The sequence below is a fragment of the Euwallacea similis genome, chromosome 4, assembly GCF_039881205.1.
Source record: "Euwallacea similis isolate ESF13 chromosome 4, ESF131.1, whole genome shotgun sequence".
In the NCBI taxonomy this organism is placed as follows: Eukaryota; Metazoa; Arthropoda; class Insecta; order Coleoptera; family Curculionidae; genus Euwallacea; species Euwallacea similis.
This window is the reverse complement of record NC_089612.1, coordinates 1,417,397-1,436,636: the sequence shown is the minus strand read 5'-3', so window position 1 is coordinate 1,436,636 and position 19,240 is coordinate 1,417,397. Positions and strand designations below refer to the sequence as shown.

The window sequence follows — 19,240 nt, the reverse complement described above, 5'->3', positions numbered from 1 at the left end:
AGAGTATGTAAAAAAACATGTTAAATTGGGTTTGGGTTTTAAATTTGGGTACTTTACAATTCTCATTGTAGGATAGGACGAAAGAAACATTTTCTATATTTTACTACCTTAAAGATGTCTTCTTTTTATTGACATTAATTTATTTACACCGTTTGCTTTAAATAGACAAATATTGTGTAACATTATATGTACAAAACAAACATTCAAAGGTTAAATCTATAATATATTATTTAACCATCAACTTTAACGAACTTGATTTAATTACGTTGTTTTGCATTACTTCGTTTATGAGCCCAACTCATTTGGTATAGAATGATTAAAAAAAATCTATACTAAATAATTTCTCATCAAAATGTGGTTGATCTTTTTTCTTATAGTTGTCATTAGTACCTTCCAAATATGCCAAATTTAAACGATGAATCCTTCTTCGGTTGTTTCAAAAATGGTTTCACTCATAAAATCTCTCCACGAGAATAAACTTTAAAACACTACAAAAAACATAAAAATCAGTAATCTTCATGGAGGTCTGCATTTTATTTGAAAGTCAGTCTACGTACCTCTGGATACTCAACTGATCAAAGCAATGCTAATCAAAGATTTCACGATCATGAATTGAGATGTATTTCATCAGTCCAAAGTAGTAACTTCGATGAATTTGATCAATATCGAAGGGAAGTTGCGGAGGAAAACCAGGCAAGTTTAATCCCGAAATTTATGACTGGAAAGATTAAAATTATATTTTAGACTATCCTGGAAAAAACTGAAGACTCAAAAAAGGCCATGTAAAATCAGACATCCCGGAAAAATTTACTACTGATGTTATTGGGAGCTGTACTTTTCGGATGGAGCGTAATTTCCTTATCTGATACGGATTTCAGAAACTGTGAACAAACAATATTTATAGCTTCTATTACCAGATTTTGGTTGCCTCTAGTAGTACCAAAGACCCTCTTGCCAATTTAAGTGTCAGAAAGTATGCTATTGGAGTTAGGCACTTTTTAGAGAATTTTTAGGAAAACTATAGAAACCAGAGAAGAAAAATACAAATTGGGCCAAGACTTCATTCAAAAGATTGAGCTCTCATACAACAAAATTGAATTACAGCTCTCGGGAAACGACCTATCGCACAATATTTCGTTTTCCTTGCAGCAGGATTTGAGACATCCCTTTTACATAGAGACACAGAGACATTGACTTTTGCCCTATTGCAGTTCGCTGAGGATGAAGAGTTACAAGAGAACCTCAGGAGAGAGCTAAATGCAGATTCAGAGACAAGTAGGAGGGTTACACCTACGATTCTTCAATGGAAACGTGTTGCTCGAAGAAAATATGTTAATTAATAGTTGTGGTACATAATTATTAATGAAGCTTTAATCAATATAGATACTGCTCTTTGGGGAAGGACAGAAAATATGCTTTAATGTATAGGGATAATATAATAGGATCTAGAATAGACTATTGAAATGTGGTTTCGTTGATTGTTAAACTGATTTATTATTATTATAAAGCTCAAAAATCACTTAAAAACAGTGACATATTGAACTCAATTTAGTAAAAACCAGAAACGTGTTTTTACATGTTAAATTTTTCCCCTGTTCCAGTAAAATCTGTTTCCCAATGGGCAAACCCATAATATTAATGTACATGGCGTGCTTGCGTGACGACATCCAGCGAATTAAAAACCAAAGGACGCTTTTAGCTATAAGCTTATTTTGTATATTTGTATAACCAGCAAAGGTAAGTCGATCCTGTTACAAAATCGCTTAAGTACAAAGAGGTACCTCCACCAACCACCAAGATTTTGGTTTTTGTACGGTATTTACTTACCATAATCGGCCGGATTGTGATAACTCGGACAATTCAAGCCCATGCTGGACAAGAAGGGCACCAAATTCGTCACAGGACCCTTATATATGCACTGTCCTTCGGCCAACATATACAGATTATCGAACATTTCGAATAATCTTGCTGAAGGCTGATGGATCGTGCAGATAATCGTTCTGCCGCCTCTGGCGAGGGTTTTCAGCAGACAAAGACACTGTAGAAAAACGTTGTAATTATTTTCTTTGTTAAGTTATTTTTGCAATTTTACTTGAAAACATGAAGAACTGTCTAATCCACTTGTCGGCTCGTCAAAAAACATTACGGGGGGGTTATTGACGAGCTCTAGAGCTATTGACAGTCTTTTTCTTTGGCCCCCTGATAGGCACACCGATGCGGTATTTAAACAGTCCTGAAGACCTGATGAAGCAAGAAAAACAATGCAAATTGCTGGTAGATGAATTTTAATCATAGAAAGGTTATTTTATCCAAACAGAACAAAGTATTTCTTTCTTTATTGTTGTCCAAATATAACACCAAGGTTTAATTGTTAACTTGTGTACATTGTTCTTTTCAATAACCCAGTTAGACTACAACCGGAAATCATTTATTTCTGTATAGGGAAAATATCCTTGAACACATTATTGATCACGATAATTTAAATTTTTAAGCGATATGTAACCCAGAGATTCACAATCTGAACATTGCTAAACAAACATACCTAAAATCTCCATCACTTCGTTAATGATGGCTTTCTTTTCGGAATTGGGCACCATTTTTCCTATTTTCAGATTTGCAGAAACCGTCATGGCTTCCAAAACCGTTAAATGAGGCGAGAGGCAGTCGTCCTGCATTATGTAGCAGGACATTTTCCTAAACCGTCTCTGGTTTCTTTCTTTGCCATTTATTAGAATTGAGCCTTCTAAATTTGATATCCTGAAAAAAGTAAAAAAAAACAGTGAAGTAGGAATTTCTAAGGCAAAAATGAGTGAAGAAATTTATATTTACAACTCCTTAGAAGGAAATTTTTAAAGGGTTAGTTTGGAAAATAGTAAAAGAACCGTCAAACAAATTTAGATGTACAGTAATTCCAAGGAAAGCTTATTCAGACAGGTAGCTAGTACTAGCACTCTTGTCTGATAGGAAAAGCATTCATTACCATTTAGAAATAAGGTCACTCAATAATAATTTTCCACGAGCCCCAGATATTGTCGAGCACTATTTGAGAAACAATCGTTCTTTCCTATAAAAATCGATAACGATTTTTACGACAAAACTGAACTTACTTGTATCCAGCCAGGATATTCATCAAGGTGCTTTTGCCAGCCCCCGAAGGCCCCATGATCCCAGTCAGCTCGCCCGATTTAAATTTGCCATTGACACCCTTCAGGATCGTCTTGTATCCCCTCCTACATCCTTCCGACACCGAATATTTCAGATCTAAGGGAGAAAAAACTTAATGAAAAGTGTCTAATTGGCATCCGACCTACTTACCTATAAATTGAATGTCGACAGGGGGTCGTTTGGAGAGATGATTAAGGGTGATATTCGGTTTCTTTGATGAGCTGCCGTTTGGTACTTTGCGAAGGGTGTTTGTTTTTATTGAGGAACCGTTGCAGAGATTTGATTGAGAGCCACTACAAGAAACAACAATTGATGTTCATTAAATTTACTCTTAACATGTTATGAAACACCGGTGCAAATACGAGATAGGTGAGGACACATGCACTAACGTTTTTAATCTCGAACTTTACCCTTTGAATCATTATTAGCAATTATTCATTGTGTGAGTACATGTGAACTTAAAAAGAACAAAAAACAACATTGGATTACATAATGATTGAAATGTAAATTTCGCGCAGAACAAAAGGATGCCTATGTAGTAATACATGTGTTTTGTTGCACATAAAATGTGCGATTAAAAAGCGGTTATATCATGACAATTACTCTTTTTAAGCGTAATTATACTAAGAAATGGGTCGAAGTCCACGATAACATTTGTATCCGGCTTTTGCAACTCTAAATTATAATCGACGTAAACCTAATATTTAACTTAAAAAAAATCCTCCAATACACGTCCTTTCATTATCAGAAATTGGTCAGATCTGATAATATTTAATACAAAATAAGTAATCTTACCTAGAAACAGAAGCATTGTTAAGAGATTCAAGTTCTTTAGGTCCAGGAGGCGAATAGACAGCCCCAGTTCTGGCATTGTAGACTACACATTCCCGGTCTTCAGACTCTACAGTGGGCAGCGTGATGTTAACTTGATGATCTCCAGCCATCGTGTCATGAAAAAAGGCATCCAGACCAGACTAATAGATACTCTGAAATCGATTAATCAGTTAAATGTCTCAGAGTTACTGAATACTTGTCACCACTCGAGATTTTTATGTGCATGCTTTATTTTTTAAATTTAATTAACTTTAAAGATTAGAGGTGACAATGAAAACTCAGACACATGTGCGGTGAAACACACTTAAACTCGGTTATACGTCATTATGAAACCAGTTGAAATTAAAGATATGCGGTCAAACTAGTAAGGAGGTTGTTAAAGTAATCAATGAAAAGGGAATTATATACAGACGTAAAACTATTGGCAGGTTTTCAGAATTATTGCCTCGTGGATGTTTCGATAAACTGCAATTTAAAGTGCAAATTTGTAGTAAGAATCCTTGACAACCAAGTACGTAATCAATGTGTTGAGGAATTCGAAGTACAAATTCCAAGGTATTTTTGGATATTTGCCAAAAATTATCACATATGTATTCAAATTTTACATCAAAAATGGCAATTCGTTGAAAAATAAAAACTCCATAAAATTCGATGGAAGCAAAAGTTTTGAATGTAAAAACTGGCAAATGTATAAATATGTGAAAAAAGAACGATCCAAATATAAATCGAGCAGGACCAATCAGACCCGATTTCGCGAAACTCCCCACTAATAAATTTTAAAATTTTGATTTTTCGTATCTTTAATTTTTGTACGAAATGCAGTACAGAAATGTAATTTCGAACAGATTAACTCAAATCTATCGAACGTCCGCCTATAGTTATGATGTAAATTAATTATTTACTTTCGAAACGTCTATTTAATTTAGTCAAAGTTCCTCTTGGACTTGGTATTGATTTTCATTATGATCATACAATCATAATCATTATCTATTCATGCGGAGATTTGATACAATATACATATATATTAAACATATAGCACGCAATTCAAATCGAGGAAAAGTGATCACTTTTAAGGGAGCCACCTTCTACCTTTAAGAAACTAATTTTAAAAAAATTAAAAGTCGTACCGTCCTTTTGTAGAAATTTCAAGCATACCCACAATATACAGTGCGCAACATTTCACCTAAAATATCGAAATATCTGGACTACTAGGCGTCCTATAAAGAAATGGTTAGTATAAGCGTTAATAACTCTGAGAGGGAAATGTAACAGTCCTAAAGTTAATTCCCCTCCATTCCCCATGTGGGAAAGGTGAACGTTAACTTTGAAATTTCAAATGATAACCTCAATTTTTTTTTGGAATTTGGACAATGCGGTTAAAAATAAGAAACATTTTTCCAAAACATTTTTTGCTATTCATGCTAGAAAACATTGTAATTCACGAAATTCAATTTCTTTTTCGGTTATGATTTACTGAAAGGTTTGATAATATCTGTTTTAGAATTAATGAAAACGTGAATTTTTACATAGCTTTTATTTAAAGTAAATGTTCAAAATGATGTCTCCGAACTTCAATGCACTTATTTATCCGTGTTTTAAACGACTTCGCATCTACATATTCGCCATATTCTGAAATATTGGCACAAGCATTTGTAATTCGTAGAATCATGTCGTTATGTGAGGTTGGTATTTCTTTATAAACCTGATTTTTGATAAATCTCCACAAAAAAAAAATCCAGTGAAGTAAGCTCTGGAGATCTAGCAGGCTAATTCATCGGACCAGACCTGCCGATCCATTGACCGTTAAAGTTACGATTAAATGTATTGGTCCTTTAGCACCAATACATTTCCCTCTCAGAATGATTAAAGTTTGATATTAAATATTTCTTTATAGGATGCCTAGTAATCGCAATATTTCGATATTCCAAGTTAAGTGTGGCACACTGTATATACTTTTACACCGGCATCTGCAAATCCATGTAAATCGATACTAAAATATGTTTATTACGAAAAAGATACATGAGGATTTTAAAATTTAGATTAGCCAGTAGGTGATGGGTGTTCCAGTAAATATTAGATACTCAAAGCTGTTGCTTAAGCAACTCACCAGAAACAAGTATGAAAGAGCGAGTATGAAGAAAAATCCCAAAGAATTAAAACATTGTGTTGTTCGCGGAGCTATTTTCCGTTTTGTAGTAATACTTTGAAAAATATTATCAGGAATAGAAATAGAAAGTTGTCATCGTTAAAATTTCATTTTAAACTTAGCACTCTATTTGAAACATCGACTTTCATGTCAGACTCATTGTGAGGTTCATTAATTTCTGTACATAAATCCAATTGAACACGGGATACCTATTTATGCAATCGAACGTTATGCCCATTCAAAAGGTTATTAATATTAAGATAATTGTATAAATATTGAAGTTCTCCATAAGTGTCAGGTTAACTCAGAGTGTTATCCACATATTGCAAGGGAAAATTCAAAGGAATTTTGTAACCGAATCTCTTTACTAACCTTCGTAGCTAAAAATAGGGCACAATTAGTCCCATAAGCAATCATGCTGAGTTCAACGTAACGACAGAATTCCTCTAGAGTATCTCTCCAAAGAATATTTCGGAGAAAATAATGATTAGAATCGAATCTAATTTGTCGCTACATGTTTTTAATATCATGTGATGACACGGTTAAAAAATCGGATGCGACAAAGAATATCAATTAATAACCTTTGAGTTTTATCATGCAATGATATACCTGATTGGACTTTATATGAGGCATAAATATTAGGTTGTTTCACATGAAATGTCCGATTTTACTCGTGACTTTTAAGAGACTATAACTTTTTCAAAAATTATTATATTTCATCGAAATATGCACCATTACAATCTGCACATTTTTGCCATTTAGCGACAATTCCATTTTCATAAAAATCATTGCTTCTACTTTGAATAAACTCCTTAAAGGCACTTTCTATAGTGGCTTGATCAAGGTGCCGTTTTCCGGCGAGGAAGTTGTCTAGGTGTTTAAAAAAGTGATAATCCGTCGGTGACAAGTCCGGCGAATATGGTGGTGTGGTAGTGTTTCGTACTCCATTTCTCTGAGCTTTTTCACGGTTCTTTGCGAAACATGTGGTCGCGCGTTGTCATGAAGAAGGATTGGCCCCTTTCTATTGACTAATGACGGTTGCTTAACAGACAACTTTCGATGCATTTCGGTAAGTTCGGCACAGTATTTCTCTGCAGTAATGGTTTCACACGGTTTTAAGAAGTTGTAATGGATTACGCCCCCCATTGACCACCATACAGTAACCATCGTCTTTTTTGGGTGCAAACTCGGTTTAGGCATGTGTTTTGGATTCTCATCGGCATCTAACCATTGTGCAGAGCGTCGTCTGTTGTCATACAGCATCCATTTTTCGTCGCACGTTTCAATGCGATCCAAAAACGGGTCTCTGTCGTTTCGGATCAGCAGAGAATTTCAAATTTTCTGCCGTTCATTAAGCTCGTGCAGGACCCACTTATCCATCTTCTTTACTTTCCCAATCAGCTTTAGGTGCCGAGAAATTGTCGCGATGCTAACGTTTAGCTCTTCTGAAAGTTCTCGGACTGTTTGGCGGGGATTTGCCTCAACCAGCACCTGCGAAACTTCATCATTCAGGGCACTCTTTGGTTTACCACGGTCTTCAATTTCCAGGCTCTCGTCTCCAGATTCGAATTTGGCATACCAGCGACGAATGGTGCGTTCATTTGCAGAACCCTCCCCAAACGCATAGTTAATATTTCGGGCAGCTTCTACGGCGTTATGTCCACTTTTTCACTCATACAAGACGTGAAAATCTCTTGGATACATGTTAGACTGATCGGTCGGTAGAATGATCGGTCCAAAAATGTGTCAGAACTGTACACAATCCCACAAAAAATATCAGATAAGAAACAGCACACTCTCAGATTTGAAACGATATATTTGGAGCATAACTAGAAAAAAGTCTTGATGCAAAAAAAGGCGGAAGAAAAGTTAAGACTTAAAATCGGACATTTCCTGTGAAACAACCTAATAACTAGACATGATTTTTATTGTAATCGTTTCTTATAACTGCATGATCAAGTAAAAAATATATAAATTTATCATCCTCATTTAATAGAGATAAAGAATCACTGCAGTGATTGAGATTGCTTTGTTCTTCAAAAAGTTTTTATATTACTCACGCAAAATTTTATTTTTATGAAATTTTTATTTTAAAAGATAAGAAACGTCGCTTAGCAGTTGCAAACGCATCTACTAGTTTTGGAGGTTCTTCTCAAGAGCTAAAGAAAAGCCTTCCATTATGCAAAACTGTGATTGTTTTAGCAAAAAAAAATATCTTCAACGAGCTAGCTTACAGTCCAAAAATAAATGTCTGATCTATTAGTACTTTCCAAAATCTTGCACAAAATTTTTCAAGTTTTTGATTAGATCATCACAGGGAATTTTGAGAGGTATTATTCACTGACAAAAAGTGTCTGAAAAATTGGCACTTAATAGCAATACTGAGGAATAACTTTAGCAATAATCCAACCCAAATAAGTGTTGATCGAAGCAGGAAGACTTATTCGAAGTGTAAAGATTCCAGAGAATAGCAGGGAGTAATACGTATAAATCAACTTCAATCAATATGTGAACATCGGCGGTAGAGTAAAACATATGGTTTACCAAATTACTTAGAAGTTGTGTTGATATGTGAAGTGTATATACTTGTAATATACCTTTTGTGAGAGCTGAGAATAAAGAAAATGGATATGTGGACCGTTCCATGAGACATGGCGTAACTACAATATTAGCAATTCCTGAAATCTGAAGAGGTTTTGGAGCGGAAGACATTTTCAGTTTCTTTACAGGAAAGCCAATAATATAAGATGTTGGAAAAACACTATCTAGTATAGGTTTAACATCACACACTTCCAATAATATATTGATACCAAAGCAGTACTATATTATTTTTATATGCTAACGCAGAAACGGTCATACTTGATATGGTGCGTCGTTAGAGTTAGGCGCTGTTAATGTCTTAACAAAATGAATGAATGAATCATTTGACCAGGAGGAATGTGCCGAACGCCTAGAATTTGAGGAGAAATTTGATAAAGCATCTACTTGACTTGAAGGTGAGTTGTCTCAGAATGGGTTATGTTGAGGAGGTCCCTTTGGAAGTTACTGTTAGAAATCACAATATTAAAGATGGTTTATGGGAACAGTCTCCCATTTTCGGTAATAAATACTTGATATTGATTACCTTTCGTCTAGGGAGATTGTTTATGTTTATGTCTGATTCTTTTCTGGCTACGTTGTGTTTTTATTTTTGGGTTCTATGTACCCTTTACTTCTTTGAATATGACATAGTTAGTCGTCGTCTGTAAGAGGTTACGGAATCACCTCAACCAAGCACTTTATTTCTTGTATAATATACTAATAGTTTATATACTATCAACGTATATCATTCTGGTCACTCACACCCTGCATGGTTCATTTTACCAACAGTTACCAATTATGAGAAGAATTATTTAGTATCCGAGGAGATGAGAAAAGAACATTATGAGCATTAATATGCAAGAGTGAAAGATACTTGATTCCACATTTAACACCTTTTAAAAAGACATTAAATGCCCAAGTGTTGACTTCTCAAGCAATTCACGCATAAATGCTCGGACAAATTATAATTTTATTACGAGTATAAATTTCATAACCAGGGTCTTTATAGAACAGACAAAAAATGTCTTTTTCAACAAAGGGAAAATGTTTTAACGCGGTATCACGGGCGGGACACTCACAGTTTGTGGAAACAACTGCTATTGTGTGTGCCTGTTCTTTATTTTTTCGATAGAACCTTATCAGTTCTGATTTATTATTTGAAACTTCTTGAAAAGTACTACGTGCAGGAGGCTCATAACCTGCGAAATCGAACTCCATGTCAAAGTGCGTGTCTTTATTTTTCCTGTACGATTAAATTTTTACTGGAATATTTCCGTTTCGATTTTTAATTTGAAAATTTGATAAGTACCATGCGCGAAGGCTCATAGTTTGTGGAACCAGATGCTGTACTATATAAGGAATTAAGCTCAAATTTAAATTATCAACAATTATCCATTATTGAAATAAACAACGGATTTTCTAATATTGCGTATGTTTGCGGCTGATATCATCAATGGATCCCCTTCGACATTAAATTTCGGTTTTGGATTTCAAATCAGTTTTGCCCTTTCTGATTAATTATGACTACAAGTATTGTGCATGTCCACCACGTCAGTTACTCGTAAATAAGTATACAGGGTGTAACATTTAACCTGGAATATTGAAGTACCTCGAATACTGGACATCATGTAAAAAAATGTTTATTATCAAATTTTAATAACTTTGAGAGGAATATGTATTAATGCTAAAGTTAATTCCCTTCCACTCTCCATTTGGGCGGGGTGGACGCTAACTTTGCAATTTCAAACGGCAACCTTAATTTTTTTACACATTCGAATAATATGGTTAAAAATAAGAGAAATCTGTCTCAAATATTTTTTTTCGATTCATGCTAGAAAACATTGTAATTAACAAAATTCAATTTCTCTTTCACTTATGCCGAAAGGTTTGATGATATCTGCTTTAGAATTAGTGAAGACGTGAATTTTTGTATATTTTGTATAGTATTATGTCTTTTTGTATATTTAAAGTAGACGTTCAAAAATGGTGTCCACGAACTTCAATGCATTTATTGTTCGTGTTTTAAAGGACTCTTCACATTTACGAAATGTGTCTTCTGAAATATTAGCACAAGCATTTGTAATTCGTAGAATCATGTCCTCATGTGTCGTCGATATTTCTTTATAAACCTGATCTTTGCGATATCCCCACAAAAAAAATCCGGTGGAGTAAGATCTGGAGATCTAACAGGCTAATTCACCGGACCAGACCCGCCGATCCATCGACCGTTAAAATTATGATTAAATGTATTGGTATTTTAGCACCAATATATTTCCCTCTCAGAATGGTTAAAGTTTGATATTAAATATTTCTTTATAGGAAGTTAAAACGAAATTACAGAAGATGCCTAGAAATAAAGGGGAGCCATTTTGATCTAGGGTTCAATTAACACAGTCATTTGATGGGATTCATCTGAGAAACTATTTTTATTGGTAATTCGGTTTAATAAGGTTCGTTTGGTGAAATCTTAGTTTTTAAGATGCAGGGTAACTTTGGTACTTATTTTTTGGTGCCGAAAATGAAGGTTGCGAAAAATGCTTTTCCAAGGTTCCGAGACCTTAACGAAGGTATCCAGAGTCCATATTTCTCCATTGGGCCGAAAAACGGCAAATGGAAAATTTTGTTTTATTCAAAAATTGTATTTAACATTGATAGTTTCTAAAATATAACTCATAAACTTTAGTTAAAGGGACACTCAGTACAGTTAAATATTAAACAGTAGTTTTGGAAATAAATAAGCTACCTGTGAAAACTTTGCAATTCTAGGCCTGCGATCAGATAAGATACATAACGAAAATAATTTATTTTGAGACTAAACGTTTGAAGACAATAACGTTAAACAAAGAGGCTTCAATTTATGTTCTTATTTTAAAATTTAAACGAGTTCGAGGTCCAGGGAATAAATCTGAATTGACCCCATTACATGAAAATTGCTAAATAAGAAAATTACGAATATTAGCTACTTTATACACTTGATTAGCTCTCCAAAGATAACCTTTAGCCTCATAGGCCTAAACAAAATGACTCAACTATGCACAAATTCAATTGAACATTGCTGTAGCTAGTCAGTTAGAAATCCAGATATCTATTAATAACATACAGTAAAAACGTTAAAAAAACATTAACTTTTATACTTAAGTAAATTAAATTTTTTTATACTTAACTATTAAATTCCCATTGTTACTTGTACCGATATATAAACTAAAAGTAATTTATGTGTTAAAAACAATAAAAATTCCAATTAAAGGCTGCTAAAGGTATACTTTAAACATGAAACACATGTGTCCTTGGAAATTTAATTAAATCACTTTTTTTTGTTAGTGCAGAGCGAATTTTATTGTTTTTAAGTAGTAAGGAAATAATGGCGATTAAAGGTTATACACACTGTAGTTGGCACATAAAAGTCGCTACATTGCTTAAGATCATACACTTTATGTATGTTTAATTAAACCATCAAAATCTTTTGAACTACTAGCCGAAATTATTTTTACATTAACTTCTCGAGCAACTGAATTAAGACAATTAATACCAATTGAAGTCATGAAATCACAAAACTCCCAAGATAATTATATTAATTCCCATAAATATTCTAATGAATAAGCAATTTCTCAAAATAGTCAAACCATGTAACTAATTAAGACACCTTATATAAATGGTCGAATAAAATTGGAATTTTGGCAAAAGTACATTAAAAATGTGGAATAAACCAGCATAAAACATTGCAACAAATATTTTATGCAAATACATTACTGGTAATTAATATCTTCGACTGATTTAAAAAAACCATTACGCCTTGATTGGGAGATGACTCGTGACGTCAATGACAAAAACATAGGCGTAACAATGGGCGTGCGCCTATGGTAGCAATTACCTACCTCGCAAAAGTAATAAAAATTCTGTTAACGCGCCCATTGAACCATTCATGTCCCCGTTAGAACCCACATGAAACCGATAATAAACTGCTAAATTAAGTTCTATTTATTATTATTATTATTATTTTTATTATTATTACTGTGTGTATGAATGTGCGGTAAGTTTCTCACGTGTAGTCATGTCTATTTGTTTGACTAATATAGCAATAGTGAGATAAGAACGTGATAATTGAAAGCAATTTTCTCATGTCTACTAACTACTCCATAAGCACGAATTTTTATGTTGATTTTTAACCTTCAAGTGCATAATTTTCTAAAGCCAAAACAATGCATCAATCTAAATATCATAATAAAAAACTTTGGATTTACTTTTTTCTTTCTTTGATCTTTCGTTTGAATGCATCGAGCTGCCATGGCATACAGCCAAAAGTAAAACCTTCACTATGGTTAATACTTTAATTACGATTTAAAGACAGTGTTTGATTTTTGAGTCATTACGCATTTAAGGGTTTTTCTTCAATTTCGTCAAAAAGGAGTGCACTGACACTGAAATAAACAACTCCTTCGTGTGAAAGACCGCGTTTAATGCCACATTTGGGTTGTAAATAATACTTAAAAACTTTTCAATAGTTTGCTAATTATTGCCATCGAAAATGATAAATAACATTTCGGGATTATTATTACATTCGGTTTTATTTATTTATGTGTTTATAGTCAAAGCGCGTGTTAGGAAACATTAAACACACTAATGTTGCTTATGTGAGTAGTGAACAAATTACGATTACCCAATATGATCCTTCCGGCCAAATTACCTTTCTATAAAGCGTTCATCCCCATTATGTGATTCTCACCCGCGTTTTTTTAAATATATCTACTCATAATAATTGATGTCATTGATACCCGGTTAATTTTTAAATTATTGTAGATTGCCATAATGATGGGAAATTGGCGGATCGCTGTACGAAATAGGCATGTCCCCTAGTTCATCAACGATTAAGACAATTTAAACCAATTCAACTAATTGATACTTGTAAGGAACATTTAGGTAAATTTTTAAATCTATCATGTCAACGGTCGTCTTTTGAACTTGAACTCAATTCGATGAAATATTTACTGCATACTAGTGAGGGTTTTCGTACAACTTCTCACCAAACATGAAAGTAAACGTGATGAACCACCGCTGTAAATGGCAGCAATACCTTCGTTGATTGTTTACTTACGCCTTGACGTAAATCACAGCTGAGATTGACAGGAATTGCGACGTCGAATGTGTCAAATTGTTTTAAAAAAGATAAGCACAATCAATTGCCGCTATAAATGGCAACGATGCGAGTGTTTTTCAATTTTGACACTTTGACGTAAAACAAAAACGCATCATTCGTGAGAATAGTGATGTCGTCAATATTTTGATCCAAATCAATTTTGAATTCAATGTTGAATCAATTTGAAAATGTTGATCCAAAATCCATCCAAATCTCTTTCCCACATAAAATCTCTTTTTTCTTCTTGACTTAGATTGGTCTCTTCACTATTTACTCAAAAAATATACTTAAAGGAAGTTGCAATATCTCCCCAAGTTTTTGAGATAAAGGCCTAACAACACTACAAATTTATTTGGAGATTTTCAAACGGCTTTCGCCAAAAGCGTCCTAAACGAAACGTCCGGGGTCGCTACTCCTTATTTAAGGTTTCCAGAGTCACGATGATTTCGATGCTGGAAATGTCCAAATTTCAAAAGAGCGCTATTTTAATATGTAAAACACCCTACTTTTTCCTCATTTAATCTTAGCGTTCTATCTCTCGCGGTTCCGAAAAGTGAGAAGAGAGTTCAGAATGGTCCAGTTGTGACGAATGTCTTCCCATCTTGCTTAAATTTGTAGCAGTTTTTTAGTTATTCTTGTTATGTGTGTGCATTCGTATATTAATCGGTTAGGTGGATTGTGTACCGGGGTTGTCGGGGTGCCATATCTTTGTAATCAATCTTAGTGCAGTCTGTTCTGTTGTTCGTATGTATTCTGTCGTTTTTCCATTGCATTTGCTCTCAGTCTATATCCGTAGCCTAACAATGATCTGCAGATGGATTATGAATATTTTCGTTACGGTTTAGGTACCCATCCCTTTATCTTCGTACCTCAGCGACCGAAAATGCTTTGTCTGTTTGGTAATTTTTATTTTTATGTTTCGAACGTGTTAGCGAATTTCAGTTTTTCGTCTATTTTTACTCCCAAGTATTTTACCTCATTTTTCGATTTAGTTGTGTGACCGTCCGATAACAATTCTCCCAAAGAGAAAATTACCCTGCTTCATTGCTTTTTCCGGCTGCGGAAAATTTTATTTAACTTTGAACATATTATTATGGAAAATAATAATTAAATTTCCGTAACACTTGATTCTGGAAAACATAATGAGCTTTCCTACATAGTGTCAGTGAATTGATTTTTTTAACACTAATGAACTAAGCGTTGCTTAGAGCGCTCCAACGCGTTGCACAATGAACTCCTAATATATCAAAATTGAATAGGATATCATATAAAACTCATGACTTTTACCTGGACCTACCAAAGTATTCTTATTCTCTTTCTCAAATCTGGATTTTGTTAAAATTTATCTAGCATTAAACATTGATAAATAAGCGAAATCACATGAATTGTCACGCAATATAGCAATATTCTATTCAGTTGTTGATAGAAATATGCGTTCCCAAATATTATCAATCAGTGTATCTTGTTGAAAATAAATACTCTTATACGTGCGTAATAAGAATATCCATTTTCAACGAAATATTTTTATTTGAAAAATTTATTCACTACGTTTGGGTGGTGTTCGAAGAATACGCAAACCTATTTACTTAAATCCGTCATTTGAAGTTTTTTTTTAGTGAATAAATAGTTGTTCCGCCCTAGATCGGAACACAAATTTTATTTGCCGTTAACAGAATTTTACTCAGATTTAATAAATTTTGATCTCACCTTTGGAATGTGTACATCGAAAAGTTGAAAAGATTTCGCAGTTTGATGTTGGCGATGATGACTATCATCAACGGACCGTCAAAAGTTCAACGCCAAAGGCCAAGTTCATCAATAACTCAAATTCCCACAGCCTATAGCTTGGCTTACCTCATCATTTACCCCCGGGCAGCTTAGCTAACTCGGTTCGTTGGGGACGTAACACCCCACAGCCGCTAGACAAAACCTCCCGGCCACCTGTGTTATTATTTTTAACCCAGGGTAGCGCAGGTAAATCGCAGCTTGGTGTTCTGGTAACTTCTCTCTAGTAGACGGGACAAAGCCAAGTTCATTTATTATCATTAATATTAATATTATTATTGTTATTGTCAAAAAATGTCTTTTTACTCTCCCGTAGGCAGAGGGGGGGGGGGGGGGGGTCACCTCATTCCAGATACCATAGACATCAAAAGCATATTATTATTATTTAGAGTTGTGTTTTTGTAATATATATGTCTACAATTCTTATTTGCGTCGTGTCTTTAGATTCTACTTCCCTTCTTTGTTATGTCCTCACTTTTTACCACATTCATTTATTTCTTTCCTACTAGCTCATCGTCGAAATCACTTTCGTCGCTGAAGTTTTTATGGCTGCAAAATCAATATTTGCTATTTATAATAAATTTAGCTATCAAAACATGTGAAATATAGAAAGATAATAAAGCAGTTTTGGAATTTTTTGCTAGCGGAAGAGTTTGCGGCCTTATTCGTGCCGCAACTTGAAAAACAACCATGTAATTGATACTCAGCATATAAGGTTTTTAGGGCTGTTACACTTCATATCAGTACCTAGATAACTGATTTTTCCGAGGATGTTTATCGGGATTCGGTATTTACAAAATACCCCGCTAAAGTAACCGTGGGCTTGGTACTCATGTCCGAACCACCTTGAATTTGCGGTCTCAGTCACTGCTTCATATAAACAAATAAGCTAACAACCTTTCCAGGTATGGCAAATGTTTATTGATATCGAACAATAATATACATACATGGTAAAAGACATTTACGAGAAACGAGTAATTCACATAAATAATGAGACAAAGCGATCAAAGAGTAACTTTCGAGTCTAGTAATTCGAGCTAAGTGCCCTAAGAGTGTCTTTTCTCAAACTTAAATATGAATATACAAAACGCTCTATGATAGCGGCAGAGTCACATAAAAAATTCCCAAAATGTTCTCAATTTCCGGAGACGGGCAGGTCCCTACTTTTTGTCAGTTTTAAAACTTTAAATGCCGATATCTCGGGAACATGTGGAACAACTGAATCAAAAAATAACTCGAACTAATCACCTCGATGCATTTTGTAACCTTACATAATTTTTACAGAATCTCTTTTAGTTTCTGAGATACAGAGTTATATGTATACTTATTTTTTGCAATTTTCAGGTTGTTGTGAAATAAAGGCCCCTAAAAATGCTTTTCGCACTCCAGGATCTCAACTGAGATATCCAGGATCAATAGAAGAGCCACATGGACTTAGATTTCATGTACTTATCTGCACAGACCCTAAGAATTACAGGGAAAAATAACACCTCAAAAAAGTCTGAATTATTTCCAAAAATTTACAGAAAAGAAGGTATACGTTTTGATTTTCTCTAGTGTTCGCTCTGAAATATCTACGCAACTTGAGGAGAAATCTGGTTTAAAAATATATAAAATTATTCCTATTGATGAACTTTACCAGACTACTGAAACGATGTTGTGATAGCGCCTTAAGTGTACTATAGTAGGTACTGGGGCATATTGTTTATACAGGATGTTTCAGAATAAATCTGCCAACTGCTTACTGTATTTTCCTGTAACCAAAATAAGGTATAAAGTTGATACGGACATGTCTCGCGTCTGAAATACAGGGTGATCAAAAATTATAATTTTTTTAGTGTTTTCCTAATAAGTCTGTTCCGGCATTAAATATTTTAATAAAAATTGGAGAGCATAAAATAGGCGTAGAGACGCGCCGCTTAAAGATAAAAAATATTTTTAGTTTAACCAGTGGCGTCCCTATTGATGTGACGTTGAATGTTTTAAACGAAAAATATGATACGTCACTGGTTTTAAAAAAAGTATAAGTAATTTTTTGCATGCTTCGCATATCTGTGAAAAAAAGGTCTCTTGATATTTTTCATAACATTAACCGTTTTTATGGAAAAAATAAAACGCAACAAACTGCAACTGAAAAATCGCATAATTCATTCGTGAAACACAATGAAAAATACACTAGGAATTTTTCAACTAGTGCGCGATAGTATGCGAAAAAAGCCGAGGCATGCATTCTTGCAGGTGGAAGGCATTCTTAACACCTTTTTTAATTGTTCTTTTATGTGTAACATATAATGTAATGTACCACACAATCTACATATAACACGTCTAATTTAATTTTCTAGTTTTAATATTAGTTCGCAAATAATGTTTTTTCCGAGAAAACGGTTAACGTTATGAAAAATATTTGAGAGACCTTTTTTCACAGAAATATGAAGCATTCAGAAAATGATCTCTATTTTTTTGAACCAGTGGCGTATCATATTTTTCGTTTAAAATGTTCAAGATCGCATCAATGGGGATGCTACTGGTGAAATTAAAAACATCGTTTTCCCCTTAAAAGATGTGCATCTACACCTATTTTACGCTCCCTAATTTTCATAAAAATATTTACAAAAATTTTTTTTTAATAATTATTTTTTATCACCCGGTATTTCAGATAGGGCGCTAAAACAGACCCGTATTCATATGTACTTTTTTCTCATTTCGGACACAAGGATCTATAGTAAGCAGTTGGCAGACTTACTCTAAAACACCCTGTATATTTGACGATTTTGAATGGGTCTTGGGAAAACGGTGCTGTAATTTGAATTTGCAGTGTGACTAGTTCGCATAAGCGATTTTCGGAGGTCCTTTTAGCAAGAAACAACGTGTTCAAAAATGTTGCAAACATTCTTAAAAACAACTACGAAATCGCTGTTTAATGACAACACAGTATTTTTCCTCAGATTGCAGGAAATTACATCCATCATTATGAGCTTCTATTACTGTTGCATGCGTATACCTTCCACTGGAATTTTTGCAGAATAATCGTGAAAGTCAATACTCAACAACAAAGAGCTACCAGTTAGGTAAAACAGATTTGGTTTCGGCTGGTGGCTGATCATAGTCGAATGCAACGATAGTTTTCTCCTCACAAATTGTGCATTTGCGTGTAATGAGGGAGTGTAAAAATGTGTCTGACATCACTAAAAATTTTAATTGCACACCAAGTCCGCTGTTTATTGTTGTAGGATAACAACAGCGTTGCCCCTAGCGCTACAATCACCAGTGACCCAAATAAAAATCAATTTGTTAGAGGGGGCAAAAGTGACAACCGCATCCATGGTCTCTAATCCAAAAAACTAAATGACAACCGCAGGAAATCAATTTTAAAAAATTACCTTACCTACTGACGTCCTGTAAAGGAAGATTGTCCTTAAAAACCGGAGCAAATGGGCCAGTTTCGCTCGTAAAGTACTACCGTACACTGCTAAAAATGGGAACCGAGTATAGTTACAGAAACGAACTGTCCTGCTACGATTTGTCTGTTTCCTGCGGAGGAAAATGCTGCTTTTAGACGGCAATTTCGGATTTCAAGCTCGGTCTTTCTACGTCAA

At 34.3% G+C, this 19,240-nt stretch overlaps 1 protein-coding gene across 1 annotated transcript in view; it reads right to left on the bottom strand.

Moving 5' to 3' along the window:
- Atet (ABC transporter expressed in trachea) overlaps window positions 1-19,240 on the bottom strand; it is a 24,070-nt gene extending 4,830 nt beyond the window's left edge. The window contains exons 1-7 of the mRNA XM_066389769.1: window positions 19,030-19,240; window positions 3,961-4,151; window positions 3,316-3,458; window positions 3,108-3,261; window positions 2,543-2,757; window positions 2,093-2,241; window positions 1,828-2,038 (exon numbers count right to left, since the gene is read on the bottom strand). Coding sequence (XP_066245866.1) covers window positions 1,828-2,038; window positions 2,093-2,241; window positions 2,543-2,757; window positions 3,108-3,261; window positions 3,316-3,458; window positions 3,961-4,109 — 1,021 coding nt within the window. The 5' untranslated portion in view covers window positions 4,110-4,151; window positions 19,030-19,240. The remainder of the gene's footprint in view (window positions 1-1,827; window positions 2,039-2,092; window positions 2,242-2,542; window positions 2,758-3,107; window positions 3,262-3,315; window positions 3,459-3,960; window positions 4,152-19,029) is intronic.